General features: G+C 49.9%; 1 protein-coding gene across 1 annotated transcript in view; it reads left to right on the top strand.

Annotated features, from left to right (window-relative positions):
- The window catches only part of TLN2 (talin 2), a 450,837-nt gene extending 446,255 nt beyond the window's left edge, over positions 1-4,582 (top strand). Inside the window, exons 58-59 of the mRNA XM_060005857.1 lie at positions 1,888-2,013; positions 3,554-4,582. Coding sequence (XP_059861840.1) covers positions 1,888-2,013; positions 3,554-3,682 — 255 coding nt within the window. The 3' untranslated portion in view covers positions 3,683-4,582. The remainder of the gene's footprint in view (positions 1-1,887; positions 2,014-3,553) is intronic.
- The last annotated feature ends 11,201 nt before the right edge of the window (positions 4,583-15,783 follow it).

Raw genomic sequence — 15,783 nt, 5'->3', positions numbered from 1 at the left:
TCTATACGTTGGACATATTTGTTTCCAATTTTCTAGATGTTTGTTACTATAATAAATGTAATGCAGATTGTTTATGTTGCTAAAAATGTTTATGTAAGATCATAAATGGCAGTAATATTTGAACAATCCCACTGAAACTCGGGACTCTCGTCGTATTTCCTAAGTTGTAAAGTGCATGGCCGTTGTTCGGTCTTCCTGTGTGTGTCTCTCTCTGACCCACCTCCCTCACCTTCATTTTCCTCCTGGCATAAACCCAGGGGAAAACGGGGAGCTGCGTGTTTGTGAATGTGCGATTCATGGGTTTGGGGGACACCCCTTTGGAAAACATCCTGAGTTAAGAGAGACGTGGGTTCAAGACCTGCCTCTACTATGTACAAAGTGCATAATCTTATACAAGTCATTCAAAACCTTTCAGGCCTTAGTTGCCACGTCTGTAAAATGAGGATAGAGATGCCTGCACTGGCTCTTATGAGGGTGAGAAATGTGAAGGTGCTTTTGTAAGTCCTAAGGATTTACACAGATACAACCCAGCATCACCCTTATTATCATCATTACTGATTTATGTAGGTGCTGCAATGTTGTGTGAATCCCTTACAATGACCCAGAGGTTCTCTGGGGGTACACAGGCCTATGTTCAAATCGCAGCTCTATAACTTACCAGGGGCAGGATCTTAGATTAGTTATTCAACCTCACTTTCTACGTAGAAAAGTGGGCTAATGATTTCTGACCTCATAAAACTGTTTTGAGAGTAAGCATATGATGAGAATAAGCATATGATGTCAAGTGCTCATGGGCCTCCCCTCCCCTTCTTGCGTGAGCCCTCGTGGTCCCCCTTGGCCGCTTTAGATCACCAACCAGATGAGCCAGTTAACTTTGAATGAGAAAACTCTCAACTTCCTGATGGCTCACCCCCAAGACCAAGTCCTTGACTCTCAGGGGGCTGGGCAAGGACTATGGGAGATTTAACGAAGCCGTGACCACCGTGAAAAGGAAATTCCAGACCTCAGGTGGCAGAGGTCAAGTCCCCTGGGCCATGCTTTTTGAGCATTAAGAGTAAACCAGTGGGGGCTGTAGCCCTTGCTGAAGATCTAGGCTGCACGTGGACAAGCTCTTCTGCAGTGTGTCTGCACTCGCCCCATCCTTGACCGTGCGGCATGAAGCCAGCTGTGACTCTAAAAGCACATCCGTAAAGGCCCTAGTTACTGTGGGGCTCCCATTCCTTCTGTGCAGGGGTAGGTTGTGCTTTCATAGCCCTTAATTCCCTCTGAAAGCGTTCAGTGAGCCCCCAGCCCTGGGCAGCCACTGTGCCCGGTGCTGGGGATGCAGAGATTGAACAACTTGAAGCCCCTGCCTTCAAGTTGTTCACTGTCCAGGAGGAAGAGAGGCAACCAGAAGTGTGGTGAGGGCTGCAAAGAAGCCAGCAGGGAGCTTTCCAGGAGCACTTGGGAGGGTGTGGGGAAGGCTAAGACGGACAGAAAAAGTGATCTCTGAGCCAAGTCCTCAAGTATGCCTCAGTGGGATGGGGCAAGGGGAGGTGGCTTTCTAACCAAGGGTGCAGCCCCTGAGCAAGTTTCTGTTAACACACATATCAGAGTGCTATAATCGTGTATTCACATAATTGTAATTCCCCTGAGAAGTGCGTGTTCCCTGGGAGCCAGGAAATGTGTCTCATTAACCTGCGAATGAGCTAAGGTTAGGTAGGTGCCAGTGTTGGTAGAATCAATGGATGGATGGAGAAATGGATACTACCTAGAGAGAAATTCTGTGTTACATACAATCGGATGTTAAATCAATTCATAGTCTCATGAACTGTGCCTCCACGTCTGTCTTGCTGAATCCAAATGGCTGTTTCCAATGATACAATGTGTGTTTTGTCCCCTCTCCAGGCAGCAGGAAATGCTGTGAAAAGAGCCTCAGACAATCTTGTGCGTGCAGCCCAGAAGGCAGCATTTGGCAAAGCCGATGACGATGATGTTGTAGTGAAAACAAAGTTTGTAGGGGGCATTGCTCAGGTGTGTGATTAAATCCAGACAGCGTTTACTCCCCAGATGAGCACTGTGTGAAAACAGAGACCCAAAATAACAGTGGCTTAAACAAGATGGAAGTCTATTTCTCCCTGGTGAGACAGGCTTGGGTGTAAGCAGTCTAGGGATGGTGTGGCGGCTTCTTTGTGACTGAGACCCAGACTCCAGCTGCCTACCGCTCCACCGTCCCTGAGATGTTGCCTTGGCAACATCTTGGTCTAAGATGGCTTGATAACCACCTCCGTTTTCCAGCCAGCATGAAGACGGAAGGTTAGGGCGGGCATGACTCTGAAGTCGTCTGCATCACTTGCTCTCACACGCCATGGGTCAGAGCTTCATCACATGGCCAGCCTAGCTGCAAAGGAGGCAGGGAAATGGAGTATTCTTTTCTGAGTAGCAGTGTACCTACCTAAAAATCAGGGATTCTGTTACAGAAAAGGGAGAGAAGAGAATTGGAGGACGGCAATATTATCATTTAAATAAAATGATGCATTTGGAGCTGCTACTCACTCCAGATTTTTGGCCCTAGAGAAAGAATGAACGATGACCCTCTCCCAGAGGTTTTACAAGTGTGGATGAGAATCTGACTTACGCAGGCCTGCATTCTTGTGCATGAGAGTGGGGTGGAAAGGTCAGGAAACCACGCTTGCATTTTGGGATGTGTTAATGTAAATCCTTTATATGAGATTGGTTTTCCACCAGGAGCACTGAAGCCCCGTGGCTGAACTTACTCATTCCCATGCCTTCCTTAGCTCTTCCTGAACCACTCCCTGTGTTTGGAAATACCCAGGATGCATTTTTACCAGAATCTGCTTCTTGATACACTAGTTCCATGAGAAGTTCCATGAAGAAGGGTCTCTGATCAAACAGTTCTGGGAATCACTGACTTCTGTACTCCCTCCTCAGATATCACGATGCTCGTTAGTCTAGCAAGGCTCTGAAAAGACCTTTGCTTTTCAGAAATCTATTTGACTTCCTTGAGCACAGACTTCCCCTTTCCCCTTTATACCAATTAACTAATATTCCTCAGATCACACCTTAGAAGCATGAAATAAATATATGAAAGCCATCTAGTAGTTAAGGACTCCAGCTTTAGCTTCGAGAATACCTGGGCCGGGTCCTGCTCCACCAGATGGGTCCCTTCAGGAAAGCGGACCCACATCTCTGAGATTCAGCTTTCTCATTGGAAAAATGGGACATTCAATAGGCCATACTTCACAGTGTTGCCATGAAGATGATGGGACATTCCGTGTAAAGTGCTTACACCAGAGCCTGCTGCATCATAGGGACACAGTATATATTTGCTGTTAAATCAGTGGCCGGAAGTCAGCTTACTGTCTTGGATCGTTGGTCTCAAAACCCGAACTGTGGCACGGAGGCTGGTCTCCAGAGCTAAGAATACTTAGTCCCGGGACATGGCTGTGTCCCACTGTAGCAGAGGCTGTGGGAGCTCATGAGGCAAGCAGTGGAGGGGAGGGCAGTTCCCTAAAAAGTTTCAGATCCATCCAGCTTGTTGCTTTGCTTCTAGATCATCGCCGCCCAGGAGGAAATGCTGAAGAAAGAGCGAGAACTGGAAGAAGCAAGGAAAAAACTAGCCCAGATCCGCCAACAGCAGTATAAATTCCTACCCACCGAGCTGAGGGAGGACGAAGGCTAAGGCCAGAACCAAGAGGGCGCACCCAAGGGGCCGGCCGCGCGAGAACTGGATGGACAGCGGTCCTGAGGGGCCGGGCACCGCCCTGGAACTGCCCCCCCTCCCCCTGGGGTGAGCCGGGAGCCCTGAGCTCTCCTGCGCGCTCCCCTGTCCTGTCGGGCACCAGCTGCATGATGGTGATGTCACGCGGTACAGTGTGTTCCACCCACAGCTCCTCTGCCATCTCCCCCAACCCCGCCTCACTGTATCTCAGGAGAGAGGGGCGCGGGTTCACGGACTGGTACCAAAAAGGAGGAGTCAGTATTACATCGTCCTCAGACACTCGCGCTTCTGTTGGTCCTTCTCTGGGCCTGCTGTGAAATCTGAATAGGAAAGAAAAAAAAAAAGGAAAACCAAACAGCTCGGGGGAAATCCTTGATGCCATAGCTACTCAAAGATACTCTTCTCCCTCTCAGGAGAAGATGGACGTTGGAGTTGGACACGGTTAATAAAGGCCAGAAACATAAACCAGTGTGGACTCCAGGAGGGCAACTCGGGTCCTCCTGCTGTGTCTCAAGCACTGGCTCGCCCAGAGGGTGAAGAATTCCTGCCCCTGTTTGCACGCTCTCTTGCCTCAGTGTGTAAGCTCCTTGTACAATCTAGACCCAACTTGTATTCTGTGACCCAGAAAATCGAATGATTTTTTTTTTTCCCTCCATAATCCAAAGGGGCAGAGGTATGGGGGACTGGCAGGGCTCAGTGAGCAGGGGCTGTAATAAAATGTGTGGGCTCCTTACTCTGTAGAGGCTGTTTGAGTTCATACAAATTCATCCCCACAAACCCAGGTCCCCCAGGTGACAGTCAGTACAACAGCCCGCCTTAGGCATTCGAAGTGGGGATTCAGCTCCAATAAAGCAAGTCCTTGGTGACTTCGTCTTTAGGTTCCGCGTCAGCTTCTCTGCTCTCAAAATGATCACAATTCAAGATCCTGTTAAAAAACCTGTCATCCATCCTCCAACCCGTGATGGATGTTTTCTCTCTGTCCTAATTGTCTCAAAATCTAGATGCATTTTAACATCATTACAAACCTTTAACAAGATAGTTTTGCTCATTAGCCCATCTTAAAGGTGAAGGCATATCGTATGTTCAGAGTCTGTCTTCTGTAGGCTACGGTTGGAGAATTACAGTTCGAGAGTTTCCCCCCTCCTCTCCTTTCTCTTTTCGGAGCCCTCTCCTTAGAAGGGCAGTTTAAGATGTTGAATTTAACTTTAATCTGAACCTTTCCCCAAGACAGTACGTGAAGGATGAATGGCTTGTCGGATAGATCCTAACGCCAGGTAGCAATTGTCTTTGAAAAACAATTCATCGGGGGAAGACAATGGTGACAGAGGTACATGGTTTTTTAAAGCTGCTAACTGTTGAAGAACTGCACTTCTCCGCAGCAATGTGCTATCACATCTCGTATTTCATTCACAGTATAGTTTGAATATTCCACCCACAAGGAAAGTTGATGCTTTGGTCCACAAAAAGTATCACCTGTAGACCTTGCCCCACGGTCCTGCTTTAACAGACTGTGGCCCGTGCCGTGGTTTTAAAATATAATTAAACTTTGGACAGCTTCTCATATTTATAAGAGACTTGTAAGTGTTCCACATAGTAGAATTTTTTCCCAGACAAGTTGGAAGTTACAGGAAATACAGTGTAAATGAGAAGCAGGTGGAGAGAGTATGTAGAGAGTTGGGGATGATGGCATCGACTCAAGAGGAGAGAGCTGGCGGGGCCCTAGCACCTAATGGGAGAAACTAACACACTCTTGACTCGCCCTCTTCCACTGTAGCTAGTACAACTTTTCACTGCTGTCCTGGGCTGCACCCTCTTGGATCTTAGCCCGTGGACTGGGGGCTCTCTCCAAGGGACACTTTGCAGGCGGGCACAGGGTGCTTTCTGAGACTAAGAATCCAACCCAGAGGCTCAGAGTCTAGCTGTGTTAATGGCCTCATGTCGCAGGCCTCTGGGGTGCTCCTCCATGGCCCACCCTCGCCCCCTTTTCTTCTAGGCTGTGTGATTGCTTCTCCCCTTCCAGCTGTCCCCTGTCATAGCCTGGCATCCCAGGAGCCAGGCAGGGCCGAGCAGTGAGTTCTCTGTCCCTGCCTCAGAGTCGTTTAAAACTTCCACTGCGGGGCTTCCGTGGTGGCGCAGTGGTTGAGAGTCCGCCTGCCGACGCAGGGGACACGGGTTCGTGCCCCGGTTCGGGAAGATCCCACATGCCGTGGAGCGGCTGGGCCCATGAGCCATGGCCGCTGAGCCTGCGCATCCGGAGCCTGCGCTCCGCAACGGGAGAGGCCACAGCAGTGAGAGGCCCGCGTACTGCAAAAAAAAAAAAAAACTTCCACTGCATTTGATACCAGAAAAAACCTCCAGAGACAAGCGAAATGGAAAGGCCTTTAAAGAACAGGTATGGAACAAAGTTGGTATTTGTAGGACCTGTATAAATATTCTCCCGTCTGGCGTGTTCTGCTGCTGTGAGCTTTGGTGAAACTGGTTCCCATTTACCACCTGGTGTGGTGTGCTTTTTTCATCTGTCCCTTCCCCATCCACCCTCCGTCACATACGTGAGTGGCCTCGTGACTGGCTTGGTCTCTCCTCATTTCATGAAATGGGGGAAAGGCTGTGCTTTAGGTGTAATTTAATAGCACTCCTGTAGGTGTCCCCAGATGGCAGTGAGGGGGGTGCTTCTGGTTTTTCTTCAAAGGGAAATAAGAGGTATGAATCGGTTTGGAGTGTGAATGTTCATTTCAGAGCATCTAATAAGCGAGTGGGTTCAGGGTAAAAATGGTCCCAGGCCTGGAGCACAGAAATGCCTCTCTGTGTGAAGGGGGAGCAGGTGTGTGGGTGTGTGTCTCATGAGAGGAGATGACAGGAAGCCCTGAGCTGATCTTTGTGCCCAGAAATTGTTGTCTCTGAAGATCAAAAAAGGAACCTGAACTGGGCTTCAGAACTGCCCAGTCATCTGGGAGTTTGGGCTTTGCTTGGTTCTGCCTTTCAGAAAAAGTCTTTGGGTAAGGATGCTAAAGCCATATTCAGCGGAATAAGCAGCTCCTGTTTAAATTGCTGGCATCCAGTCAGGTGTGGGCCTGGTGATCAGCGCCAGCAGGTACCTCAGGTCCTGGGCGGCCCTCCAGGCAGGCGTTACGGGCCCCCCAGGCCACCTAGAGGGTAGCCGCGTGGTTAACGGGTGAGCCCTGTGTGCTTTATCGTGGAAAACTCCTTAGGGCGTCCCATAGGCTCTCCCTGCTTGCGTTCTGGGTGTGTTGTCAGTGAGTTTAACTTATCAAAATATTATAACCAAAATTCACCCGGGAGAGTAAACCCTACCACCCACATGATCCTGAGGCCACAGCCTCATGCGGAAGCCAGGCAGCAGGGTGACGTGGGGAGCAAGCCTGCTCCCTCCGTGGCCGTGAACCCCCAGACCTTCCCCGGCACTGAGGTTCTGGGCTCTGGCCTGGGGATTCTGGCCTTCAGCCCCCAGCACAGGCTATCGGTGTGTTCGGCTCTCAGACCCTGGAGGAAGCTTCCCTCTGCTGACTGAGGTGATGGCCACCCCTGAGAGCCTTGTGGGAGCCCAAGGAACTGGGGGATGTTCATTTCAGGCTCAGAGGCAGTAGAGTCCAGAGACTCAGAGGTTGTGAGAGCTATGCCGGCAGCCCAGGTTCCACGTCGGCACGGCCTCCTCAGGGGCTGGTCTCTGGGTGGAAGACATCTTCCCCCCCCACAGGGTCCCCAAGTGCCAAGTTTAAACATCCCTGAGACGACTGCTCCGTCCTTCCGAGTGTCTGCTCGGCATGATACGTTTATGGGCCTTAGGAACAGGCATGTGGCAGAGCTTCTGTGGACTAACTGAAAAAAAAAACCCTACAGAGAGACATTGCTTTTCTGTAAACGAGGTTTGGCTTTGCCTTCCTCGGAGCCCGCCTCCCAGCCCTCCGCAGACATCCCTGTGTCAGTCACCCCGTAGGCATCTCCGGGTTCCACAAAGCATGCAGCTGGGTTTCCCTCGGCCGCCTTCTCCCCAAGCTGCAAAATCCAGTAGGAAAGGCGATAGTGAAGTTCTGCCCCAGGTCGTAATGTCTTTATGGTCACATAAATTATTATTATTTTTTATTCACCAGAAATAAATTTGTAAAGGAATGAACCTGTGTGAAAGTCTCATGGGAATGAGAGGAATGTGGAAGAGAGGAAGAGGAGGCTGTGTCTTTCTCATGTGAGAGAAAGTCCCCCTTGACTACCAGCTCCTTAGTCACCAAAGTGTGTTCGAGGAGGAGAGAGAGAGAGAGAGAGAGAGAGAGAGAGAGAGAGAGAGAGAGAGAGAGAGAGAGAGTGTGTGTGTGTGTGTGTGTGTGTGTGTGTGTGTGTGTGTGTGTGTGTGTGTGTGTGTGACCAAGGCAAAGCCGCAGGGAACCACTGAATGCCATACAGCTTTGTTGACTCTGGAGAAAATTCAAATAAGAAATAGACCATAAGTAGGAAGATGCAATTATCTTCCCCTTAAAGAAGAAGGGTCCCAGGCAAGGAGCTTGGGCTCTCGGATCACGCGTGTCACCTGATGGGAAGGTTGCACAGCTGGATGCAGAGTGCAGAAATTCCTCTGCAAACCTGACTCAGGGCCTGACCCTGGAAGGATAACTTCACCTCCAGCAGCCGAGGCAGAGATCGTACCCCTCCTTCCTGTAGGAATGGGGGTGCAGATTGATTGGCCAGAGTCCTCATCTGGGGGAACCAGACACGGAAAAATGTGAGGCGTAGGCGTATCTCATCCGTAAGAGGGCCATGTCGCAGAATCACCATAGCAACGGAGTGAGTGTCACCAGGATGTCTGACAACTCAGAGGATTATTTTTCCTCCTGAAATGGTGATTTAGAATCTCTAAGCCCATTAGTCATGTTTTTCTGTCTTTGACTTAAAAATGGGGATGGGGCTGACTAGCCCGCTTTTAAGGGAGATAGGAAGGTGGGAATCCCAAGGTGTGCGGCGCGCGAGGGGGTAAGGGGAGCTGATGTCTGGGGTCTCCTGGGTGAGCTGGGCTGGACCTGCGACCTCCTCAGCCCTGGGCAACCGTGGGGAAGGTGCTCTGGCCGTTTTGCAGAGGGGCACACAGGACTCAGCCAGGCAGGGCAGTGGCAGGTGTGGGATTGGAAGCTGTCTGCAGGGATTTAGATCCTCTGCAGCTAAATCAGGCTGACCCACAGTCAGAGACCTTACTGAGTGCCCCGTCACCTACTGTGTGCGGGACACTGGAGACCCTGCCTTATTCCTGGAGAAGGTCACATTCCAGGGAGGACAAACGTGAGCCCAGGCCGGGGGCAAAGAGGACAGAGCCCTGGAGTTGGGAAAAGCCTTCAGTAAGAGGGCATCTGGCCTAACTCCTAACGAATAGGAGTTTCCCAGGCAGAGAAGGGGGGGAGGGGGTGTGGGCAGCATTCCAGGCAGTGGGAACGGTACGTGCATGAGTGGGTGGATTGCTTAGGGGGACAAGTAAGAATTCAGTGTGGTCAGGGCTAGGGGTACGTGGCATGAAGGGGAGGGTGACCAGGAGCACAGTGAGGGGCCTTGTGTCAGGCCAGGGCACCTGGGATTGTTAGCAGATGAATCGCTGTGCAGGCGCATCAGAAGGGGGATTCTATTCTTGGAGAACTCAGGATCCAACAAAGGTCAGCAACTCGGGAGTAAATTGGGTCCCAAGTTATTGTGCCAGAAACGTTCAGAGCAAGGAAAGAGGATGGGAGGCGAGCCTCAGAGCCTCTCAGGAGGAGATGCCACAGCAGGAGGGACCACTGCCAGGGGTCAGGGCGGGCTTTGTTTGCAGGGGAGCGAGGGGTTTCATCTCTAGATGGCTAGCACTTACTGTACAGGTAGGTACATACATGTGCCAGGCGCTGACCTTCATTACCCCCTTTGGTCCCCACCACAATCACGTAAAGCATGACACATAGGCACTCCTTTATCCTCATTTTATAGATAAGGCTCAGGCACAGAGAGGTTGGGTAACTTGCCCAAAGCCACACAGCTTGGCAGAACTGGGGTCTCCCAATCACTGTGTTAAGATCACACAGCTAGTGGGTGACCAAGCAGAAACGAACTCCAGTTTGTTTCCAAAGCTCATGTTTTTAACCAACAGTTGTTGGAGGAGCTGTCTGAGCCTGGCAGATTGGATAGAAATTAGGCAGAGGTAGAGAGAAGGACCTCGGAGCAGAGAGAGCCGCATGAGCACGTGGTAGAGCCTGGGGCCTGCGAGAGGGACTGTGGGGCAGTTGGGGATAGTGGGGTCCTCGGGAGAGGGTGGCGAGTCCTCGTGTGTAGGAGGGGAATGGGGCGGCCTGAGGATCACTGAATGAGCGCCCAGCTAAGGAGCTTTTTTTTTTTTACGCACAGGTTACTGTGAGCGTGGTTTGGCTTTACTCTCACCTGGTGTCCCCAGAATCCTGTTGTGGGTCTTTTTCTCTCAGACCACGATTCGCTCCTGAGGCTAACCACCAGTGCTCCTGAGTTAACCCTGTGGTTCAGAGAAATTTAACCATGTGTTTTTGTCTGAACACTCTCTACCCTGAGCTGGACAGGGTCGCAGCGGTTTTGCTCCCTGAATGTCCCAAAGCAAGAAGCCCTCTGTGCCCAGGGGCAGAAGTGCCCGGTGGGGCTGGCACCTGGGGGGACAGGAGCAGGCCTCAGCACTTGCGGCTGTATTAGGAGCTTCCCCTCTGCTTCAGCCTCTCTCTCTGGAGACTCCAGGACTTACTTTTAGAAAGAGAAGTATGATTCAGTTAAGCCTAGAACTGAATGTGGAAGAAGGGCTTTCTGGGCTCCCTGGAAGGTGGGCCTTGTTGTAATTGTGGCCTGGGCGTTGGGGCAGCCCAGAGTGAGAAGGGGCCTGAGTCAGGCCCCCGGGTCCTGTAGCCCAGCCCCCTGATGTTATAAGGGCATCCAGGGGAAGCAGGAAGGGAGGGGCAGACTGGACTCCGTGGGCATGAGGGAAGATGGGAAGACTAAAAGGCACAGTTGTTCCCTTCAAAGACTTTCCTGAAGAATGCAGTCTCCTGCAAGGGAAGCAACAATAATGCAAGTTGCCCACTGTTGGGCTGAAGGCTGGGAGGGTGCAGGATGTCAGGGAGGGAGTGGCATGGGCTGGGTTCTTGGGGAGGATGCTGGCTGGAGGAGACCCTCAGTTGATGGCAAACAGTTGGGCCGGGCCTAGCTGCCAGGGGCAGAGGAACATCTGGGGCCTAGGCATGCAGGCAGGCAGGAACAGGTGGAGAGAGAGGACCACAAAGATGCCTGAAGCTGGAGGGATGAGTTGGGGCAGAGGTGTGCTCTGTGGGATCGGGGCTTCATTTAGGAGGAAAGAGGGGACAGAGAAGCGAGGAGAGACACAGCAAACCCTTCAGGCTGGCTGCACTCTGCCCTGGGGCCACAATCTTCACACCTGCCCTTCATGCCTGCCCGCTCACCATCGGCTCATCTGATGAATGGGGCGCTTTTTTGGGGCACCATGGAGCCACCTGACGGCCCCGTTATCAGGTTTGCATCCTGGCGGGCCCCAGGTTTGCTGAATAGATGGCTCCTGAGAAAGCACTTCTGCCACTGGGGCTGTTCCTGGATTCCAGGGAGGAAAGCCCTCAGCACCCAAGTTTGCTGTCCTCTTTGTTAGGCGTCCTGGCTGGTTCGGCCACGGGGGCAGTGTGGTTCCATGGGACACTAATAGGGCATTCCTGTTTTCCTTGAGGGAAAAAGGAGGTGTTTCGTGGGCAAATTTAAGAATCATAGTATTAAAGTTAAACAAGTGAATACCTTAATTCACTATGAGGTGTCTTGGGGCCTGTAAGAAACTCCATATACATTGGATATCTCCAAAAGGAGCATATAACATACAGTTTTGCCCCAATTTTATTGGCCTTAGAGCACTTTTTTTTTATTCCAGTATATTTTGAGGGGCACATGTTCCAAGGATCATGCCTTGGGAAACCCCGTTCTAAAATCCCACTGGAATTATTCTCTCTCCCCTGTGCCCTTAGCACACGTGGCGCTCTGTCTAGTATTACTAGGTAATATTTCGTCTGTGCAGCCTCATCTAGGTCACAGGCAGGGATCATATCTTGTCACATGTAGCTTCTCTAGCACCTAAAACCAAGCTGTGGATATGTGAGAAATTTAATGAAGATTGATTGCCTGGGTGATCAACGTCAGACCATGCAGTTTGCAACCAGTGTTTGTGACCTGGGGATCAGCTGTCTTTGACTCTGACGGATTTGAACTTTAACAGGCCAAAAAATAAATAAACAAAAGGTTCGTTTCCAAACAGTTACCACACAGCACAGCTGCCCCTTCCTTCCCCAGTAGGGCCCCACCATGCCACAGGGCAACACTATTGCCGGAGAAGTTTCCCTGAAAATTGCTTTCCTGGGATTCCCTTCCGAAGACAGCTGCAAGGAAACACGACTTGATCCTATATATCCTGAAACCTCCTGGTAACACCACTGTTCAGCAAAATCCAAAAGATGGGCTCTAGCCAGTAGGGGGTTATTAATGAAATATTGAAAAGACCTCAGATGCTGTGAGCTGAGTGCTATACAATAAATGGTGCTCATGGCCCAAATCCCAGTGGAATGTGGAGGCCATCTGAAAAAAAAAGGGAAAGGCTGAGCAGGGAGCTTTCTTTAATAAACCCAGAGTTCCCTCCTGCAGCTGAAGGGCAGATGAAATTCGACTCGCTAGCCCTTCCTCCTTCCCTTTTCTTGCCTGGTAAGGCCTTGGGGGTGAAAAGAACACACATGGGGGCTTTGGACTTAAGAGGGACGTGGCTTTGAGCAAGTCACTTCCTAACAAACCTATGGGGATGTGAACCGAACACTGCACTTCACCTCCCAACATCCACTTCCCCTTCGGAGCCGCACCAATAACTTGGGAGAGTTGACCTCAAGTCTAGGGTGGGCCCGATTGGTCCAAGGCCAACACCATTCATCCTGGTGGTGACCGGTTCTGGGATGGGCTACGACCTGATCTGGCTAAGGAGCTGGGAGGAAATGTCTGCTGGAGGCATCAGCCTCTCTCTACCCACCCCCGGACATCAGTGTTGGATCACGAAGCCTCTTCTGACCACAAGCAGAGCCAGCCGCAGGACGGAACCTACCCCAAGGATGACAGAGCGAAGATAATCAAAGAATCTGTATATTTGGTGACGTTGTTGATCAACTCGCCTAACTCTAATTCTTCCAGACTTCCCAGTCCCTAACCACAGACATCCCTGCCATGTTTAAGCCAGCCTGAGTTGTCAACACAGTGTAACTGACCCCAGACAGCAGTCACGTGGGGAAAGGCCAGCGAGCAACTGGTCACAGAGTAGGCACTCAGCAAAGTTTTCTTCCTTTCTTCCTTCTTCCCTCACATCTACATAAAAGTAACCTGGAGAATGTGTCCCAAGAAAATCCCATCTCTTGCACTTTCAAGAGTTAACTCATGTGCTCTCCTGTGAGCCTAATATGGCGCTAGACTCGCGGTAGGTCTTCAGTAAATATTTGAATGACTCTTAACCTGGAACCTACCTCTAGACTGTGATGTTGGCCATGCCTGGACTCCAGCTCATGGCCGGCTTGGTGGGGGTGAGAAGTGGTAACGGATGTGCACGTAGACAGCAGAGATCTCAGTCCTGTGTCTCGACTCTGGGACGAGCACCTGCAGCACAGGTCTCTCCCTGCTGCTCAGACACCTGTCACTGGTAAGGTGGAGACCTTCTGTGGCCAGTCACCTACAAAGCAAACCGTCCGAGGAATGTCTGGTATGCAGGGTATGTGATGTGGTGTGGTGTGGGTTTGTTTTTTCGTTCATCATTTGTCAAGGAAATCCTCAACTATTTTGTCTGGAGGCATAAGCATGGAGCTGAGGACCCCAGGGGAGTGGAAGTTAGCAGGAGGGAGTAGGACAGCTCTGCCTCTTTTCCTGCATCTGGGACTGCATGGTACCATCCTCTACCTGCTATATTTTGCTCAGGCTCTGGCTTTTTCCTCTGGTCCCCAATGGAAGTCAGGTTGAAATATAGAAGCAGGAGTAGCAGCAGGAGGAAGACACTTCCTTGGGGAGGAGAATCACTGAAAGTTACAGGGGGAATAAGCCAGGGAGGAGGCTGAGCCATCGTATGACATAGATGCGTGTACTTCCCCTTCAGTGTCTAGCTCCTGGGCTTTGTACAGGGGACAGAATTTGGCCTGGGAATCATGGGATTTGGGTTCTGGTTCTAGCTGAATGATCTTGGGAACATTCCTTGACTTCTTGGAACCTCTTTGTTTTCATGAGTAAACAGATCTTCTGCCATGATTCCAATTGGCTCTGGGTGGTGGACATCTTTATATTTGACAGTTACCAATATTTTGAGTATTAATTCCGTACTAGGAGTTCTGCTAGGTCATTTACAAGTATTGTCATTTTCTTCATCACAGTGAGCATTAAGTGCTTAAAACATGCCAGTCACAGTTCTGAGAACTTTATTTATGTTAACTCATTTAATCCTGGCAACAACCCTAAAAGGTAGATACTAACCCCATTTTTCAGATGAGGAAATTGAGGCACAATAAAATCAAATGCTTTCCCCCAATCCACACAGCTAGAAAAGAACAAATCCAAGAAGTGAACCCAGGCAGCTTGGCTCAGAATTGTATCCTCAACCTCTGTGCTCTATTTTACGTTATTTTTCTTAAAACAAATAGTGGTATTACCTCTATTTCATGGATGATGAGACTGGGAGAAATCATACAATTTGGCCAAGGTTACACAGCTCTTCAATGGTGCGGCCAAGTACCTAAACCTAGATGTGTCATCCAAAGGTTTTCTGCCATCTTGGACCCCTCTCAGTGGATTAATAAACCCAAAGAGAGAAGACTCTTCAAACACCCAGGATGACCACCACGGCTTGGTGGACTTGATATTGGATAACCATGATGAGGGTGTCAAAATATAATTTTCAAAAACTAAAAACATGACTCTCATACAAATATATAGTGAACATGTGTCAAAGATTGATTGAACTCATTGATGAAGGAACCAGCAGAATGACAAGATTCATTCCAAAAGATAGAAAACTATTAATCATTGCTGAAAGAACGTGTGCCGGCATAAGATTTTTAAATCGATTATCTTATAAGGCAACAAAACTATAACCTTTGGGTTGTAATCTATTCTTCCAGACAAAATCATGGTGCCTCTGTAAGACAAGAATCATTTGTATCCACTCCCGGTCTCCTACAATTTCACATCTCCTTGGAGTAATCCAGTGTTCCGGTCTCTGGTAAATAGAAGGTCAAAACGAAAGGAATACATCCTTAGAAAACTCGATAAGCCTCTAATCGGTCTCCATGCAGTTGTTCTTTTTCCTAACTCCAAGTTTTGGATACTTTTTCTAAACCAGGGCACTGAGCCGATGACCACCCCCCCACCCAAGTCTGCTGTAACCTAGAAGAGCATGATATTTAAGATGAGAAGACCACCAGGTTCAAGCAGTGGCCCCACCACTTTGTGTGCTTATGCAAATCTCTATACTCTCTGAGCCATAGTTGCATCATCTGTAAAGATTTTTTTTTAAATTAGGATAACTATCCTCTCTTCCACCTCACAGAATCTTTGTGAGGATCAAATAAGAGTGAATGTAAGAGGATGGGGTCAGTCATTGTTTTGCCTTTTGATTGAAAGGGGTCCAGCCATTGAGCTCAGCCCCTGGATGTGAAGGGAAGCCTTTGATGGAAAGCAGGCTACATTGCAAAGCCCTTAGCTCTCTGGGATGCTCTAGCAAACACTGGTGCCTCCAAATGAGCAGGCCTCATCTTCAGGCCAAGCCCGCAGAACGAGGATCGCAAGAGACTTTGAAGACCTCAGTCACATTAAAGAGGCAGAACTGCTGTGAAGGCTGTTTGTGACAGTGAAGCTTTGGAGGGACACCTTGATCCCCGAGTCATTTCACCGGCCATCCCAGCCTGAGCTCCGCAGCAGGCATCTGTCACAGTCTTAACCAGGGGTTGGCAAACTTCTCCCGTAAAGAGCCAGATGGTGGATATTTTCGCCTTGGCAGGCCACAGATAGCATCTGTC

The sequence above is a fragment of the Delphinus delphis genome, chromosome 2 (genome assembly GCF_949987515.2).
Source record: "Delphinus delphis chromosome 2, mDelDel1.2, whole genome shotgun sequence".
In the NCBI taxonomy this organism is placed as follows: domain Eukaryota; kingdom Metazoa; phylum Chordata; class Mammalia; order Artiodactyla; family Delphinidae; genus Delphinus; species Delphinus delphis.
Note: the sequence above shows the minus strand (reverse complement) of the source record. Positions and strands in the feature narration are given on the sequence as shown.